Raw genomic sequence first — 20,022 nt, 5'->3', positions numbered from 1 at the left:
CAATGAGCTGTCCACCACAACCCCAAGATCCCTCTCCTGGTCCGTCACTGACAGCTCAGATCCCATCAGCATATACTTGAAGTTGGGGTTTTTCGTCCCAATGTGCATCACTTTACACTTGCTAACATTGAACTGCATTTGCCATTTTGTCGCCCACTCCCCCAGTTTGGAGAGATCCTTTTGGAGCTGCTCACAATCCGTTTTGGATTTCACTACCCGGAAGAGTTTGGTATCATCTGCGAATTTGGCCACCTCGCTACTTACCCCTGCTTCTAGATCATCTATGAATAAATTAAAAAGCACCGGTCCCAGTACAGATCCCTGGGGGACTCCACTTCTTACTTCCCTCCATCGTGAAAACTCTCCATTTATACCTACCCTCTGTTTCCTGTCTTTCAGCCAGTTAGCAATCCACACATGTATCTGTCCCCTTATCCCATGACTGCTAAGTTTCCTCAGGAGTCGTTGATAAGGAACTTTGTCAATAGCTTTTTGGAAGTCCAGGTATACTATGTCAACTGGATCACCTTGATCCACACACTCGTTGACACCCTCAAAGAAGTCCAAAAGGTTGGTGAGGCAAGATTTACCTTTGCAGAAGCATGCTGGCTTACTCCCAGCAGGGCCTGTTCTTCTAGGTGCTTTACAATTGTATCCTTGAGGATGTTTTCCATCCATTTGCCTGGAACATACGTTAGGCTAACTGGCCTGTAATTTCCCAAATTGCCCGCGTCCCTTTTTGAAAATTGGTGTTACATTTGCTACTCTCCAGTCCTCTGGTACAGAGCCCGATTTCAGGGATAAGTTGAAAATTGTATCAAGGAGTTCGGCAATTTCACGTTTGAGTTCTTTGAGGACTCTTGGATGGATGCCATCCAGCCCTGGTGATTTGTTAGGTTTCAGTTTTTCCAGACAGTTTAGTACATCTTCTCTTGTCACTACTATCTGATTCAGCTCTCTAGCCTCCATCCCTAAAAAGCCTTGTTCAGGAACAGGTATATGCTCAATATCCTCTGCCGTGAAGACAGATGCAAAGAACTCATTTAGCTTCTCTGCAACCTCCATATCCTCCTTAATAATCCCTTTCACTCCGTCATTGTCTAATGGCCCAACCACCTCCCTGACAGGTTTCTTGCTTCTGATGTACTTAAAGAAGTTTTTGTTATTCCCCTTGATACATTTGGCTAAATGTTCCTCAAACTCTCTTTTTGCCTCCCTTATTGTCACCTTGCATTTCTTTTGCCAGAGTTTGTGTTCCTTTCTGTTCTCTTCATTTGGACAGGCCTTCCAATTTCGGAAGGAAGTCTTCTTCCCTTTTATGGCTTCTCTGATGGTACCCGTGAGCCATGCTGGCATCCTCCTGGACTTAGTGGTGCCTTTCCTCCTTTTGGGTATACAATCTAACTGGGCTTCTAGTATTGTGGTTTTGAGTAAACTCCATGCACTCTGGAGCGAAGTGACTCTCCTGGATTTCCCTTTCAGCTTTCTTTTCACCGTACTCCTCATTTTGGAGAAGTTTCCTCTTCTGAAATTCAAAATGTCCGTGTTAGACATCCTTGGTGATTCTCTCCCCTCATGTATGCTGAATGTGATGGCACTCTGGTCACTGTTCCCTAAAGGGTCGATGACACTGACGTCACGCACCAGGTCCTGGGTGTCACTCAGAATTAGGTCCAAGGTCGCCTTCTCTCTGGTTGGTTCCATGACCAACTGTTCTAGGGCACAGTCATTTAGTGTATCTAGAAATTTGACCTCTTTGTCCTGACCTGACTGTGAATTTACCCAGTCTATGTGGGTAATTTGACTATGGGAAGTCACCCATAATTACAGCCCTGCCTCTCCTTGATGCCTCCCTGATTTCTTCCTGCAACTCCTACTCACTGTTGGCGTTTTGATCCGGAGGGCGATAGCACATCCCCAGTAGCACGTTCCCTTTCCAGCCTTGTATAGTCACCCACAGGGTTTCTGTGGAGGAATCCAGTCCACCTAGGTTTTCAAGCTTGTTAGATTCTATCCCTTCTTTAACATACAGTGCTACTCCACCTCCAATGCGCCCCTCCCTTTCCTTTCTGTAGAGTTTATACCCAGGGATGACTGTGTCCCACTGGTTCTCACTGTTCCACCATGTTTCTGTTATGCCCACTATATCTATTTCTGCGTTAGCAACCAAGCACTCCAGTTAACCAATCTTGGCTCGGAGACTTCTGGCATTATCATATAAGCACCTATACTCTGAATCTCTCCCCTGAAGTATGCTATTCTTATGACTCTTATGACTCTCCCCTGAAGTATGCTATTCTTATGACTCTTATGACTCCCTCTCCAATGTTGCAGGCAGGAATCTCTCTCAGCCCTATCTTGGAGAAGCCAGGGAGGGAACTTGGAACTTTCTGCTCTTCCCAGAGCGGCTCCATCCCCTGAGGGGAATATCTTACAGTGCTCACACTTCTAGTCTCCCATTCATATGCAACCATGGTGGACCCTGCTTAGCTAAGGGGACAAGTCCTGCTTGCTACCACAAGACCAGCTCTCCTCTCCATGGAAAGGCACAAGGCTAATCCCCTTTCAATTTGCTTGGTAGCTGGTAAACCTGGGGGTGATAGTCTCACTGCCTGCTAAGTGACCTGTCTCCATATACCAACAAATGGGGAGCCCATGATCCCATGAGGCTCCTGAGCATGTTAAGAGTATAGTCCCAGCCTGTAGTCCCAGACGTAAAGCAGAGAGGCTTCTGGGAGCCTGCAAAATGGCAGTGCTAGCGCTACCTCCTCCCAAGTTCATGTATTCTCCATGATTACAGTGAACACAAGGTTGATCTTTCTGGAAGCTGCAATATGGATGTACAGTATGGCTCCTACCAAGGGAAGCTTTCCCTCATTGTTGCAAAGTGAGGCGCAAAAAAGAAGGGCACAAAAACCTCCTATGGCAGAACTGGTTCTCACTACTAGGAATCAGTGTCCAAGGAATTCACATCATTACTACTGGTCAGCTAGCAGAAGTGATTAACAGATTTCCCAATGTATATTGTGAGGAACTGGGAGCTTAAAAAGAAAAGCCATTGTCATTCCATTTGGATCCATCTGTTGCACCAATTTGAATAAAAGCCAAAAATGTTTTTCCCCTCTACATGAAAAAATTGAGGAAGAGCTTGAACACCGTATCAAACAAGGAGTTCTTGAACCAGTTACAGAGACCCAGTGGGCTACACCAATTGCTCCAGTACTGAAACCTAATGGAAAGGAGAGACTGTGTGGAGATTATAAGTGCACTGTAAATAAGGCACCCATATCCAGTGCCTGCAGTCAATCAACTGCTTGCTGTTCTTGCTGGGGGAAACGTTTTTGCCATACTTGATCTGTCTCAAGCGTACCAGCAACTGACTGTTGATAATCCTATAGCAGATGTCCAAACAATCATCACTCACTGTGGGACATTCAGAGTTAAGTGTCTCCAGTTTTGAATCTTTGTGGCCCCTGGATTGTTCCAACACTTAATGGAGTCTCTGCTTTCTAGAATTAGCTTTGTGCAGTGTGTAGTGCTTTCCAGAATTAAAGGTGTTGTGCAATATTTTGATGATGTACTGATTACTGGATCAACAGAGGAGGAACTTGCTAGTCGACTTCAGGAATTTCTGCATCATACTGTATTGATGTTTTTGGTATTCATCCCACCCTAGATAAGGTACATGCAATCCATGATGCACCTACTCCAAAATCAAAGCAGGAGCTTTAAGCCCTCTTAGGGCTACTCAATTTTTACCATGTCTTCCTTCAACAAAAGGCTACTATTGCTGAGCCACTTCATCGTTTACTGGGAAAAAGCTTTCCTTGGTGCTGGACTCGACAGCAAGAGGATGCTTTCTGGAATGTCAAGAAATTATAGACTTCTAATCCTGTGCTTATACATCATGATGAAAAGAAACCACTATTCCTTACCACTGATGCTGCACCTTATAGTTTTGGAGCTGTGCTTTTCTACAGTTTGCCAGACAGCACAGAGGCACCTGCTGCTTACTAGTCTAGGATTATGTCTTCCATTGAAAGGAAATTTGCACAAATTGGCAGAGAAGCCCTTGCTATTATTGCAGGAGACAAGAAGTTCCACAATTATCTCTATGGCCATGCCTTTGAAATTCATACTAATCGCAAGCCTCTTTTGGGAATCTTCTCTAATTACAAGCCTATGCCCTTTGTACTGTCACCTCATATGTAGCCCTGGAGTCTTTTACTCAATGCTTATACTTATACACTTGTCTGCAAGCCAGGAAGAACAATAGCTTATACTGAAGCTCTGAGTCGGCTGCCACTTCAGTCTCGGGATATTGCTGTGCCACCACCAATGAAAGTTTTTTTATGCTGGAAGCCCTCCCTGACCCACCCCTTCAGGTTGATCAAATTGCATAATTAATGAATTAATCCATTTTGGAATACCAAACTGGCTTGTGTGTTAAACTGGGTGTGGAAGGGTTGGCCAGTTGAGGAACTGCCACAAGAATTTGATTGATTTGATTAATTGATGTCAAGTCAGTGTCAGCTCTTAGCAGCCCCATAAGCAGATTCTCTCCTGGATGATCTGTCTTCAACTTGGCCTTTAAGTTTTCTCAGTGGTGCGTTCATTGCTGTTGTAATCGAGTCCATCCACTTGGTTGTTGGTCGTCATCCTCTTCTCTTTCCTTCCACTTTTCTCAGCATTATGGACTTCTCGAGGGAGATGAGTTTTCACATAATATGCCCAAAGTATGATAGTTTGAGCCTGGTCATTTGTTCCTCGAGTGAAAATTCTGGATTGATTTGTTCTATGATTCATTCGTTTGTTTTCCTGGCTGTCCATGGTATCCTCAAAAGTCTTCTCCAGCACCAAAGTTCAAAAATCTCAATTCTTTTTCTATCTTGCTTCTTCAAAGTCCAGCTTTCACATCCATCGAGTGTCACAGGGAAAACCATTGTCTGAACGATTCTAATCTTTGTAGGTGTAGACATGTCACAGCATCTAAATATCCTTTCCAAGGCTTTCATTGCAACCCTACCAAGTGCTAGTCTGCGGTGTATTTCTTGACTACTGTATCCTTTATTGTTAATGGTCGATCCTAAAAGGCAGAAGCTATTCACCACTTCAATGTGTTGATTATCAATTCTGAGGCTGGTTGGTGTACCTGTTGTCATTAGTTTAGTCTTCTTTACATTTAATGGTAGTCCCATTTTTTCACTGTGCTCCTTAGAGCTTGCAGATCATCCACATTCTCAGATATCAGAGTGGTGTCATCTGCGTAGTGCAGGTTATTGATGTTTCTTCCTCCAGCTTTAAAAACACGCTCATCCTCTTCCAATCCAGCTTCTCTCAGCATATGTTCAGCATATAAATGAATAAATATGGAGAAAGTGTACAGCCTTGTCTTACTCCTTTGTCTATCTGGAACCAGTCTGTTTCACCATGTTCTGTCTGGACTGTGGCTTTCTGTCATGTGTATAGGTTTCTCATGAGAATAATGAGATGTTCTGGGACACCCATTTTCCAAAGGACATTCAACAACTTGACATGGTTGACACAATCAAAGGTTTTTCTGTAGTCAATAAAGCACATGTTGACTTCTTTTTGGTATTCTTTGGCTTTCTTAATTATCTAGCATGCATCGGCAATGATGTCTCTTGTTCTTCATCTTTTTCTGAAACCAGCTTGGACATCCGGCATTTCCCTTTCCACGTAGGGCTCTAATCTATGTTGGATGATCCTGAGCATTATTTTGCTAGCTTGTGAAATTAATGCCCTCACAATTAATTAATGCCTTTATGGGCAGATATTTCATGTTTGCAGCTTTTGAACGACTTAAATTATTCTCTAGTTGAGTCTGAAATTGACAGAACATGCAAGCAAGATGTGCTGCTGGTGGTTGGAGACTGGGATGCCAAAGTTGGAAATGGTAAAGAGGAAAACACAGTTGGACTGTATGGCCTAGGAAACAGAAATGAAGCAGGAGAATGACTTATTAGTTTTTGCCAAGCCAATGATCTCTTCATTGTTCACACATTCTTCTTACAAGCAAAGTGATGTCAAATTAATGCCCTCTTAGTGCCCTCACAAACATTTACTGCAACTATTATAGCACTGCACCATTTATTTGCAACCTATGGATTGCCTGACATGGTTGTCTTGGACACTGGGTCTGCATTCAGCTGAGCTGAAGGACAGAAACCTTATCTGGGCTGTCCCATTTGCACCTTGTCATTCCCAAGGAAATGGCCAGGCAACGAAGGATGCCCTGAAGTGAATTGTTGGAGGAGGCAGGCCAACACGTCTTTCTGATTGCTCAGTGTATTACTCCTTGATCAACAACAGGAATCAGCCCTGCTGAGTTACTTATGGGCCCACATCTAAAAACTTGCCTTGAATGTCTCCATCCTGATTTAACTGAGGACTTAGATAAACAGCACCTACTCTCCATTCATTTTTGCCACATGAACAGATTTTTGCAGGTAACTATGGATCTAGACCAAGGTGCGTTCCTTCCACTATCATTGAGGTGACTGGACCTGTGTTGTACAGGTGTCAATGTGCAGATGGACCAGTGTGGCACTGAGAAGGTATTCTTCCCAGAGTAAGTTGGCACCAATGGGCTCATCAGAGGCATCTTCCTTGGAGCAATCTGGAGCTGATGTGTCTGCCACATGCACTATGGAATTACCAGAGCCAGCAAGGGATGAAAGTGATAGTTGTTCCTTACCTGTTGCAATTGCTGAGGTGCAGTCCCCTGGACCTTCTACACCCACCAGTAGACTTCAGAGACCATCCTGTGAAAGGGTTCCTAAGTCGGGGAGGGGTATGATGTATGCCAGGGGGGCTCTGTGTTTTTTGTTCCACTGAAGCTCCTGTAGTCTTTAGGGAGCTGGAGCTGTTGGGTGGAGCTTCTGCAAATCCTGAGTGTAACAATAAAGAGCAGTTGGCTTTTAGGCCTGTGTGTTCCCTCCAGAGGTGTAGCTTGGGAAAATAGCGCCTAGGGTAAGCACTGATTGTGCCCCCTGTCCAAAAATCTGACACCCATCTTTCAGATAACTTTACCATAATAACAGCTGAACAATACAAGTCAAGCTCGTTAATCTTTTAATATTTCAAAAACTATTTAGCAGTGGACGTAGCCAGACCAAAAAATGCTGGAAAACTACAAATTTCAGTATGCTGGGGCTCATGAAATATCCAAATACTATGTGGAGGTGTACTTGGAAAACTAATGTCTAATTCTCTACTATGCATTGTAGCATCACTATTATATAAGTTTTAAAAATAAATGGAGAATTTGAGTTTTCTCAGATACTCTGAAAGTAATTAAAGGATATACAGAGTAAAGTCTGTCACTGCTTGAAATATATTCTAGTATTTCAGAAAGACAGTTAAAATGAGAGAAAGAGAGCAAGGAACTCCCAGTGGCCTTAATACTAAGGATTTCACACTGATTCAAAGACAAACTCACCATTAATAGCCATATTATTAAGACATCACATTTAACTCACTTATCACAAGAAGCAAAATAAGAACAAATGAATACAATCCTAGCTCATAAGCTTCAGCTCAGTATTTACAAGCCCTGATTCTCTATACATAATGCCAAACTAAATATATGTACAGTGACTTATATTATATTAAATTTTAGAAAATTTTATTTTACCTGTAGCCCCTTCAGGGGGCATCCTAAAAGCCATGGGGGGGTCTGCAATCCCCCTCCCCCAGCTGGCCTCTAGGGCCCTGCAGGGACCATTTGAGCATGTGCGGTAGCCATATCTCTCTCTCTCTCTCTCTCTCTCTCTCTCTCTCTCTCTCTCTCTCTCTCTATATATATATATATATATATGGCTGCTGAAAACAAAATGGCCACCATGCATGCTCAAATGGTCTCTGCCTGGCATGCCCTAGGGCCTCCATTTGAGCATGTGCAGTGGCTGTTTTGTTTTCGATGGCCATTTAAAAAAAAATTTAATTTCAACAAATAGTGCCCCCCTTCAAGTGGTGCCTGGAGCACGTGCCCTGCCTGCCTCACTCTAGATACGCCCCTGGTTCCCTCTATTTTTCCTGCTAACAGCACAGCAGAGTGAAAATCATATGCGTGAAATGTAGGACATGTGCATTCTAGATGGTAGGATTTAGGACATAGCCCTAGTCAGATCAGATGGTGAGTTTAACTTGAGGGGGGATGATGTTGATGATGTTGTTGATGATGATGAATTAGACTGAAATGTACTTGGAGAACTAACTGAAAATGTTTTAAACAGACTCACAGCAGCATAAGAAAAGGAAAAGAATAATAACATATTTTGTAATTATGGATAGCTGTCCATAATTCTGTGGAATCTTAAAGAGGGAACTTTGTAAATAGAGTCAGGATGAAAAGGAGCTTTCACGCAGCTACTTAATGTAGAAAGGTTTCCTCATAATGGTCAATAGCCATATGTCAAGCAACCTGCTCACTGGAACATCACTGGTAGCTGCTCCATACAAATTGTTCTCTGGGTGGCTCACAGAACAGCATTAACACATGAAATAAAATGTTTTATAATTGAAATGCATTCCTATGGGTTGTGGCTTGGAGTCCTATCAACTGCCTCCACTTTCTGGATGACTCAGTAGTCTCTCTGCATAGAGGGGTCCTGGGCTGCTTTGTACTCACTTATCTTAGATCACAAATGTACAGACCATTTAGGCATGTAGGGGTGCTTTTGAACTTGCATGGTATACCAGTTTAGATCTCTTAGGTCTAGAAATGTGTTGCTTTATAACACAGAGAAAGGAATGCATTCCTAAAGGGAAATAAATGATCACAGCAGTTGCAGCATGTGGATTCCAGGTATATTCATAGTACCTTTCTGAACTGTTTTCTAAACCTTAAAAACTTGCTAGTAGCTGGAGTAGTAATCTGAGATTCAGATACTTAGATCTAAACCATGAATGGAGATCCCCTTAGATCTGTCAGATCTGCCCGTTTCTATAGAAGAAAAGCCTCCTTTTTCAAGAGAGTCACTGGAGCAGCAGCAGATGGGGAGCAACTAGAGTCCTATAGAATTGCTCAGACCCATCCAGGCCTTAACAAAGCCCAGAAGGGATCCAAAACAGAACTTTTTAGGGGCTGATGATACTGCTCATGTGCACCCATATCGGGCAGCAGTGATATAGGAAGATGCTGAAAGGCATCATCTCGTACTGAGTGGGAGGAGGCAATGGTGAACCCCTCCTGTATTCTACCAAAGAAAAACACAGGGCTCTGTGGTCACCAGGAGTCAACACCGACTCAACGGCGCAACTTTACGTTTACTGCTCTTGTGCCTCTAGTCCCACTGGCTAGTCAGAGGTCCTCCCTGTTACTGTATATTATTTAGGGCCAGATTTAGGATAAATAGTGCCTGGGCAAGGTTAGCCTGGCACATGGTGTAGCTGCAGCAGGATTGCAAAACAAGTGTGAAAGGTTTAATAATCCACCCAGGTTTAATAATCCATCCAGCCTTTCCCAGTAATGAAATTGAAAAAACAACAACATATTTTAAAGGTAATTGATGGCTATTCATTTGTGTAGCTAGTACCCAAACAACCTGTAGAACCTTGAATAAAATGTTGAAGCCACTGGCTAACATTAGGGAACGTATCCAAAGTAGTCCCACCATTGAAATTAAAAGGACAAGTTAGGCAGTGCCTAAATTGTCCTTTTGATTTCAGTGAGATTGAGTAATTTTCTTCATCTTGTCAGACACGGCTTCCCCAACCCCACTTCTCAGCTCACTGTAGGCTGTACACTCAACAAACAGTGAGCCATCAAGCACTGCACATTCAGGGAGGCGCCCTGGGGCAACTGCCCCGCTAACCCACCCCTAAGGCCGGCCCTGATCTTACAGTGTATATGTGGGTATGAAGAACATAGTTCTGACAGGCACAGAGTTCTTGAATCTGCCAAGCAAGCATGTTTGTGGAATTCAGGGCCTCTGAGCATTCTGCAAAAATGAGTGTGATGCACTTTTGTCTGGCAGTGTTCCATGTTCCCTTTGATGATGCCCTGACACCATGATTGTGGGGAGTTGCTAGACCCCATCTCTATACGATGCTTCTCCAAGAAATCCTAATTTTGGTGATCAATTGAACCATCTTGTGCACAAAGGATAGTTCATGTCTTAAGTTTCTAGTTCCTCCTCCTCCTGCTAAAGACTATGAAAACCTGGTTCTGTCTAGCTGCACTTGAACTTGTGGCTAAAAACCAATCAAACAATCTCATAATCCTCTATTAAAAGACAGACGGGGAAATGGACAGGTAGAGGTCCTACTTTCTCAGCTTATTTTCAGCTTGTTCTGGGCAAGCATATTACCTGCTTTATCAAATGTTTTTCTGTTAATTTTGCTTCCATTTTTATTAAAATACCCAGTGTGTGTCTGGCAGGGAGTCTCCAGAGGGAGCTAAAAGCCTATCAGAAAGAGGTATCCTATTTATGAGCATGTCAAAACTGTCTGGTATACAGACGGGACCAAAATGAACTGCAGTGAGCTCTCAGTGCACAGCCACACCCAATCCCCTATAGTCTGATCCTTTTTATCACTCAAAAGAGCCTTTTGAATCAAAAGTGATTTTAATATCCATGTAAAAATCAGCAGTACATCTTCAAGAGAACTTTTAAAACTGTTGCTGGTGGGGGGAAATCAACAGAGTTTAGTTCAGATTTCTGCCATTAAATTAGTACATGCCATGATATCACTGCAGAAATGTGGAGCTATAGGTTTTTTTCCAGAATTCATTTCAAATACAGCCACATACTATTCCAAGAATAGGCCTTTAAATCAGATCAGCACACAGGAACAGAGTTTCTATTGGTTTATGATGGAACAGAGTTCCAAAGGTTCTGGTGTTTGTGTCGACTGAATTTATTCACTCCTTCCAAAGTGAGAGCGCCTGTTCATGCAAGATTCATGTTTTGCTTTCTGCTGTCTAATTCCAGTGCTCCCTCCCCTACATACACATTCTAAGCAACTCTTCACAGATGCCTTGAGCAGTTGCTAAAATTAATCTAATCAGATACTGTTCAGCTCCTGTCATTCCTGCTTCCTGCGATTAGCATCCTGGATGGTATGGACTAGTGAGCAGGAGGAAAGCTGTAGATGAAGAAAATCTCATGTTATTGCTAAGGATGGAACAAAATGACTTCATTTTGGCCACCTTATCTCAAAAAGGGCATTGTAGGACTGGGAGAAGTGCAGAAAGGGGCAACCAAATATCAAGAAGTTGTAAAATTTTCACTATGAGGTTTTAGATTTGGATCTATTTGCTAGGCCTGTGCTAAGTTTCAGCTTTGAAGGGTTGGACCAGAATCATGTGCACATCACTCGTGGCTCTGTGCAGAGGTAGATGCTCTTGCCATTTATTTCTGTGCAGAGTGGTCCTCTGCACAGTGCCAGGGAAGGCCCTTCATAGCAAGTGGAACCACAGAAAGCCCAATGATGTCTTGGAATGCATCTGGAAATTGCTGAGCAATATAGTCCTTCCTAGCACTTTTCTCCATAGTGCACCCTGCACTGCTTCCAAGATGTCACTGGGGCTTCCTGCAACTCCACTTCCCTTTAAGAGCACTCTCCAGCACTGGGCACAGGACCACTCTATATGGAAGTAAGTGATGGCAATGGCTGCCTCTGCTGGGGGCAATGTGCACCTGGTTTGGCTCCAACACTTTGAACCTGTTTGCTTAGGAAAAAAAGATGGCAGGAGGGATATGATTGTAAAACTATGCATAGCATACCCCCAATGTATCACCAAAGAAAACAGGGACATGCCTATGAATATGTAGGGGGCATGATCAAGCATCCTGGGAGGCGTAGAGGACGATGTGCAGGGCATGTGGCCAAGCAACTTGGAGGTGTGGCAGGCAGTTCTGATCACTGTAAGTAAACAGAGATAAATTTTCATTGACTTTTAGTACATGAAACGGAGAAAAGTTAAGTACTTATTCACACAACTTATAATTTATGGAATTTACACAAGATGGGGCAATGGCCACAGGCTTAGATGGCTTTAAAATGGGATTAGACAAATTTATGGAGGACAGGTTTGTCAATGGATATTCACTTTCAGGTGCAAAAGTCAGAGGCGTATCTAGGGAAAATAGCACCTAGGGCAAGCACTGAAACTGTGCCCGCTGTCCAAACATCTGACACCCATCTTTTGCAAACAGGATGCTGGACTAGATGGACCTTTTGCTCTGATCCATCATGGCTATTCTTGTGTACTTCATTTAGCTTCTGAGATCCTGTGAATAAACTAAGAATGTGGTAGAAGGAGGCACAGGCAGTGGTGAAATAACAGGAAAATAATAGCATTACTTCTATCATTTAAGCATGCCCATCATGTTTGACCACCTGGGCCATTTAAACTACTACTAAGGATATTTCAGCAATAGTGCTCAAAACAGTTTACATATAAAATAATGGTTCCTTGTCCCGTCTGGTAACAGTTGCCATAGCTCATTTGGTGGTGACCCAGGACTGGGCTTTCTCTGTGGCTGCCCCAAGGCTTTGGAATAAGCTCCCTGCTGAAATAAGAGCATCTCCTTCTCTGTTTGTTTTCAGGAAGAACCTCAAGACCCTCCTGTGTTCTCAGACTTTTAATTAGAATTAATTTTAATAATTTTAAAAATGTGTTTTAATAATTTAAAACAAAATTAATTATTTTGTTTTTGTTATTATTTTGTTTTAATAATTAATTAATTAATATTTGTGACAATAATTTGTTTTTATTGTCATGTATTTTAATTTGTGACTTTTAAATATTTTAAATTTTGTACACTGCCTAGAGATATGCATATCAGATGGTATAAAAATATGATTAAATAAACAAACAAATAAATGAATAAATAAATGAATAAAATAAGAGCTCATTGTCTAAAAGGAAACATGAGATAGAAGTCAGCAACAACCACTGAAGAGATGCTATGCTAGGGCTGGAATGGACAGTTGCTCTCCCACCACTTTAAAAGGTGCCTCTTTGCTCAGTTAGCAAAGAGTGTCAAACTCCCCCAAAACAGTTTTATTTCCAAACATATTACACCAAAACTTAATTACTACATCTAGGAATATGGTGATAGAATGTATAGCAAGAAAAAAGTGGACAGATAAGTTAGTGGGCTGCTTATTTTGAAGGCACTTATGCATGTGAACATTCACTGTATGGGTATACTCAGTATGAGTGCTCCAGGGCTCCCTATGAATTGGCCTGTGACAATTTTACTTTTTTGCTTGTTTCCCCTACCAAACACATTTTGGTAGGAAAATGTAGGAGTTGGCCTGTGACAATTTTACTTTGTTGCTTGTTTTTCCTACAAAACACATTTTTAGTTGAAGGAGTTCTATTTTGCATATAGGGAGGGATCGTATTCACTTGAGTTGGCTTAGAATGTGTGACTCGGATCCACAAAATGCTAAGAAAAGGGGCTGCCATTTATATATCTCTGATTCCCATGACAGACTAAAGAAATATTCCCTGGACATCAGTGATAGGTCAAGTTGGTATAGAACTGTGTGGTTGGCAGTGTTCCCTCTAACGGGGATTCCCAGATGTTGTTGACTACAACTCCCAGAATCTCCAGCTGCAATGGCTTTTGCTTGGGGATTATGGGAGTTGTAGTCCACAGCATCTGGGAATCCCTGTTAGAGGGAACACTGGTGGTTGGGCACAGTTTCTTTGCAGAATCTGGACCATATTTGCTAACATGTGCAGGCATTCAGCTGAAGTAATTTTACTTTGCTTTTAATGTATTGGTCTGTAATAACTCATACATTAATAAATGTGTCGATTCACCCTGCGCTGTATAAATATTTCCTGCATTTACTGTTCTGTTGACAAAAAGCAAATTCAATATTAAGTTATGTGATCCAAGAATCCATATTGAAATAAACATGGCTTCCTGTGTTGCAGAGAACAAAAGCGTTTCCTCCATTATGTTTGAAGTAAAAGTTATTTGACAGCTGCTGCTGCCAACGCTCTTGTCCCCTGCTGAGCTTAATTGGCACCACCAGGAGCAGAGCTGAGCCATTCCGTCAATGGAGGGGAAGAGCTGGCCTCACATTCCATTGTGCAGATGATGCTCCGGTTTGGTGGGAAATGACAGCGCAGGGAAAAATCTGTTGCACAATTTTTAAGGTTTGGTTAGACAACCAGATAAAAATGAAGGACAGGTTCATGATTATTTATCTGGTATCCTTCTTGTATGGCAGTCAGGAGATCCAAATGTGACAGCCAACTTGCAAGGCTAGGATTGAACTGCATAATATTGAACATTCCATTTAGATTTTTTTAAAAAATGAAACAAATGCATAGTGAAACAGCATCTTAAAAGCTTCTCGCAGAGTGGGTCATTTTCTGTAATATATTTTGCTCCAACATTGGAAGAATTATGTATCTACTTAGCTGTTTTTCCCCACTCTATCCCAAGGGTTAGGGATTTTGACAATTTTGACTATTGCTTCATTGTTTCTGGTATGTGTGTGAGTGAGAGTGAAAATTATACCCTGTCCTTCTGCAAGACTGAAGGCGACTAACAAAAATGAAAAGAATACAATGGAAAACAGAACAGCAGCATCAATCAGAAAAACCCCATAGAAACAGCACAACTTGCACAAGACAGCATAAAACAGATGGACCAATAAAACCAGTAACAGATAGACCAATAAAAACCAGTTCTCAGAGGGTTTTGGAGAAGGCTCACTGAAAAATTGCCAAGGATGGTGCCACCTGAAGAACAGCTGACAGGGGCATTCCAGGGAGAGGGGGCAACCTCCAAGAAGGTGATTTTAGGGTGGTTTTCCACTTGCTTATTCCCAGATAAGTTTATCCTCTGCACAATTCTGTTTCTCAGATGGAAACCCCCCCCCCCCAATAAGAGGTTTGATAGGCATCCAAAGAAGTGAGATGGCATAAAGTTGGACGGGAAGTCACCGGGTGCAAATAAAACCCAGTATCTATTATAGTGGCACAATAGCTGGAGCCATCTGGAGCAGCATCTCTCTGCAGAAAGGCTTTCAAAAATATACCCCTGAAGGTCATGCAGCCCTCAGGGACATATTTATGGAAGGCAAAGAACATTTACAGGGGCAGGTGAGTGTAGAATCCAGAGGAAAGGGTTGTAGCATGCAAGAACAAGTTGGTAGAGCAGAATCAGGAATATTAATGGTTGAATGAAATAGATCTTATTTACAGAGTTGCATGTGCAGACTGCTTTCAATGCTCTTGCTGCTGGTTATTTTGTTAGCCCTTTCTCCACTCAAGAACTGGAGTAAAAGTAACTAAAGCGACGTTCAAAAGCTGGCCTGGGTCAAGGAATGGATTGAACAAAAACACCCCGTCAAGAATAGTGGAAATTGTTTCCGCTTCCCCCCTGCTCAACAACATTCTGCCTCAGTTAAGAGCAGCCATGCTGCATGGACGTGCAACTCTGCCAATGGCTATTCTGCATGTCCGCCACCAAGTGTGGCTCCAGAGAGAGGGCGTGGGTGGACAAGCACCAACCCAGGCAAGTGACTTGCTCCCCTACCTGCTGCCCCCATTTTTCTTGTAGAAATCCAATATGTGGGACATGGCTCGCCCACCCATAAATGCACTTTGATACTTTTGTGCCCCCCCCCATTTTTTCCCCTGGTGCTGCTACTGTGTGCCACTAATATTAAGACTGTCGTTGTCCTAATGAGTAGCCAGTCTATTTACTTCTTAGAAGGTTTGCTACCATGCCTTTCAAGGCCTCACAAAGCAGCATACAAAGTTCAAAAAGTGCTACATAAGATAAAAGCCTGCTCTAATACATCTCTACTCTCTCTGGCTTTCCAGTTACATTTATCTGGTTAAACTATATAGTAGGTTAGGTTTATTTTTTGCTCTTATTCCTACCAGATTTTATATTGATGTTGGTGTATTTTAGTCATACTTAATGCTTCAGTTTAACTTGGGAGCTAACATTTGTGTTCTGTCATAATTCTTGTTTTCTATAACGTATATAGTTCAGCTGTGTAAATTCTTTCCAAACTGTAACTTGGAACATTGTACTATCAGAGAATGGATTCTCCTCTCCCTCCCCTTTCCCTTCCTTTCCAATTTAAAGACAAACCTCTCAGTTGGGGTGCTGGGTTTTTTTGTGTTTGCTTTTTTTGACACCGCGTCTCTGAAACGTTTACTCAGGTTCTTTTAACATGATTTTGAGTTTCTGTGAGACCCACAAAACCACCCGTTTCTGTTCCTGTGCTTTCGTGGCTATGTGTGCACGTGGCTAATATGAGGATTATAATAATCTATGTCAGATCACTGAAAGGAACCAATTTTTTTTAGCAGCATTTTGTTTTAATAAACCCATTTCTTCTCTGGTAGATTTTCCTCTATTGTACAGCAAGAAAATTGGGCCATCTTCAAAGAACAGCTATGCCAACATTCAGAGTGATTTTGAAGATGATCTATTCCAGACAGAGGTACGAGGCTACACATTTTTAGCTGTTTTTTAACCTGTTATAGTGATTTTGATAATTAATTTGCTGCTTAAACCCTTTAGCAAATAAATAGCATTTTGGAGAGTACAGAAATGTGTGTTAAGTGAGTCATTGTGCACCATGATGCACTATAATGATGTTACCACCCTGGCATCTGTCTTCCTGGGATGTGCTCACACTGGGATAGTGGCATCATTATACCACACTACAGCAGTGTAATGGGAGGCAACTAGTGGCAGCAGTGAGAAATGGGCCTCCATGGAGGTGAATGACAGGTGAGCGCTGTGGTTTCCCCGCTGCCCCAGTCACAGATCAATCTGCCCCAGCCTTGGGTGTCTTCTGGAGCATTTGGATAACTGCAATAACTGGCAGTGGTTACTGGGTTACTTCCTGTTTTTTTTGGACTGGAAGTCCACCTCCATCTTGATATTTATGTGAGAAACCATTTGTTCATTTGTTTGAACATACTCTCAGAAGAGAAGCAAGGATGTTTAGCTATGTTTTCCTCCCCAAATAATCATTGTATGCAATTCCTTACAGCTGACATCTCCCAACAAGATTCCAGAAATCTCAAGCGGAGATTTCAAATCTCACAGCACAGCATTTCAAAGAAAAGGGGAAGCCACAGATGTACCTGGAGAAATTCCTTCCTATGTTCCTCATTTTTCATTTCACAACAGCACAGATAGCTGTCCACTGACACGTAGCAAATCCTTCCATTACAGCAATATGGCTTCAACTCCCAGTTATACAGAGCATGGAAGTGGGGAGTACAGTATTGAAGACCAATATTTAGAAAACCGGACACTGAACCGTGAGCAGCTGACCTTAGGATTGTTTATAAAGAATTCAGATACATCCTCTGCAAACCGTGATGAGGGAGATAAAATGGCTTCAACATCCACAAAAGAACAGCATGACAGGCATTTAAACAAAGCTAAAAACAAGATAATCAGGAAGTTAACTCTTTCAATGGAGCAGCAGTCCAAGCTACGTTCTCTCAGTGATGCAAAGTTGGATGGAACAAGAACAGAACAGCAAGGCCAAGGAATGCACGAACAGAAGAATGCTTATTTTAATAGATATGAGAACATACCAAAAAAATCTAGTTGCTGTAGGTCTCTTAAGTTCTCAGATAATCACTCTCCAATTTTGTCTCCTGAACTCAAACTTGCAAAGAATGTGGATAATGGTCCCAAAGAACACATGGCTGGCCAGCCTAAATCACCACTGAGGCTAATTGCCAGTGCTATAAAGAGATCTATCATAGAACCTCTTATTCCCCCTCCGGAAGGTTTGAAAAACAGCCAGGACACACATGCCAAACTTCCTTCAGAAAACACATTTTTCAGCTTCCCTCATACCTTTGTTCACTCAGTAAGGTTAAGAAACAGCAAGAATCATGGAGAATGTGACTTGCAGATGCAGGAGCCCAGGGCAGGGAAAAGATTGGATTCAGACAGGTCTAATTTTTCCAGCAGCCTAAGACAGGAATATGACACAGGTGCATCTTTTCCAGTTTACAGTATGCATAAGAGTTCTTGTAAGACTGAAGATGTGTTTAATACCAATGTGGATGATGTGCCAACACTCCTAGAGAAGTTTACTCTTAAAGAGAATCTCTGGAAGTCTTCCAGGGATGATTTATATGGTTGCAATCAAAAGAACAATCTTTATTCATCTCTAAGGCTCAGGAACAAAAGTACTGATGCCATTTTAGATAATCATGTGCAGCGGAATAATATCTGGAATCTGTTTGGTAACGTCAGGAATAAAGCAGATGACAGAGATAAAAATCTTTTCTTAATGCCTGTGCCCTCCTCTACCATCTTTGATGTCGATGAAGTACTAAGAAATTCTTCCAATGGAGAATATGTAGGTAAGCAAAGTGCTCCTTTTAAAAATTTTGTGGCAACATTTTGTAACACATTTATTTGCTATGAAACTTTACTCTATGTTAACTTTGTATAGGTATTTGGAAAACTAAACTAGAAATTAGAGTACAATGTACTACTATATGCCTACATCTTTCCCTGATATTCAGTAGGTAAAAGGTAAAGTTGTGCCATTGAGTCGGTGTCGACTCCTGGAGACCACAGAGCCATGTGGCTTTCTTGGCAGAGTACAGGAGGGGTTTACCATTGCCATCTCCCACGCAGTATGAGACGATGCCTTTCAGCATCTTCCTATATCTCTGCTGTCAGATATAGGTCTTTCCCATAGTCTGAGAAGCATACCAGTGGGGATTCAAACCAGCAACCTCTGGCTCCCTAGGCAAGTTATTCCCCGCTAAACCATCAGCAGAGCTGGACCAAATTCTTAACGGCTCTTTTCTCTCTATTCACCATTGATCCCCTCTACCAAAAGTTAAATCATTGCAAATACAAACTATATTTTATATCGACATAAAACCAAAGCCCCTTAGTTCTCTTTCATCCAACCCATGATCCTGAAGACATCCTATTGGACCTGCTTCTTTAACAAGATAATAATCGACCCACATATCCCCTATCAAACTGGGAAATGTAAGATACAGAAAGGAGGGGAGAAAGGTTCTATTCAGCAACCATGTTTCTTTAGAACCTTTGGAGAGCATCTCAGTCATAGTCCCAACAACTCAAGTAAATCTCCCTATATTTCCTGAAATGGGAAATGGCTCAAGGTATCCATATCAATAAGTAATCCCCCTGCCCCGCCTTGGTCATCTGTTCAATCAATCATCCTTGGTCATCTGATAAATTGAGTTGAATTTCTATTGTTCTATGTCTGTTCTATTTAGATGGAAACTGCAATTTCAGTTGCCTAAGTACAGGATGAGACAAAAATCATAAACCAATTTTATATACAAATGAATAGAAACCACTGGAGGCTTGACAAATTGGTACATATTTTCAGAATTACCAACTCAACGAGATGCTATTACAGGCTTCTTATGAAATATAATGTCATTAAATCTTTGCACCCACTGCAACTCCTGGTCTAACTGAATTTTATATTGAAAACAATTCAGATCACATTTCCGAATTATTGTTGATTTTGAAGGACTGGTCAATAGGCTTTCACACAGTTGTTCCTTGTTTATAGCAGAGCATTCTTGAATTGTCCATTTTTCCATGTCTTGAAACTCAAAAGTCTACACCATTATCTGAGGCAAAGAAGACAATGATATCTATTATAGTTCCAAAGTTATGAAAAGATAAAATGGTTTTATGAATTTGCCATATCCTGCCATTTTCTGCCAGGTGTATCTCACACCACCAGGATATATTAAAGGATAAAATTATGGGACTAAACATGGCTCTGGCTCCTGGTTCTGCACACCACCTGCATTTGCCACGATATCTAATATTTAAATTTTTTAATCATATTTTATACTGCCTGAAATATACATCTCTAGGCATTGTACAAAACTTAACACAATATAAAACAATGTAAAAACACTTAAAATTTTACAAAATACAATAAAAACAATCTGATAAAAACAAATTAAACAGTATAAAATTGACTGATTTTGAACAAGCTGGGGTCCAAGGAGTTCTATTC

The 20,022-nt window shown here is 41.7% G+C and overlaps 1 protein-coding gene across 1 annotated transcript in view; it reads left to right on the top strand.

Annotated features, from left to right (window-relative positions):
- The window catches only part of MICAL2 (microtubule associated monooxygenase, calponin and LIM domain containing 2), a 255,246-nt gene that overhangs the window by 187,870 nt on the left and 47,354 nt on the right, over window positions 1–20,022 (top strand). The window contains exons 28-29 of the mRNA XM_053245068.1: window positions 16,364–16,461; window positions 17,020–18,358. Coding sequence (XP_053101043.1) covers window positions 16,364–16,461; window positions 17,020–18,358 — 1,437 coding nt within the window. The remainder of the gene's footprint in view (window positions 1–16,363; window positions 16,462–17,019; window positions 18,359–20,022) is intronic.

The sequence above is a fragment of the Hemicordylus capensis genome, chromosome 1 (assembly GCF_027244095.1).
Source record: "Hemicordylus capensis ecotype Gifberg chromosome 1, rHemCap1.1.pri, whole genome shotgun sequence".
Classification (NCBI taxonomy): domain Eukaryota; kingdom Metazoa; phylum Chordata; class Lepidosauria; order Squamata; family Cordylidae; genus Hemicordylus; species Hemicordylus capensis.
Note: the sequence above shows the minus strand (reverse complement) of the source record. Positions and strands in the feature narration are given on the sequence as shown.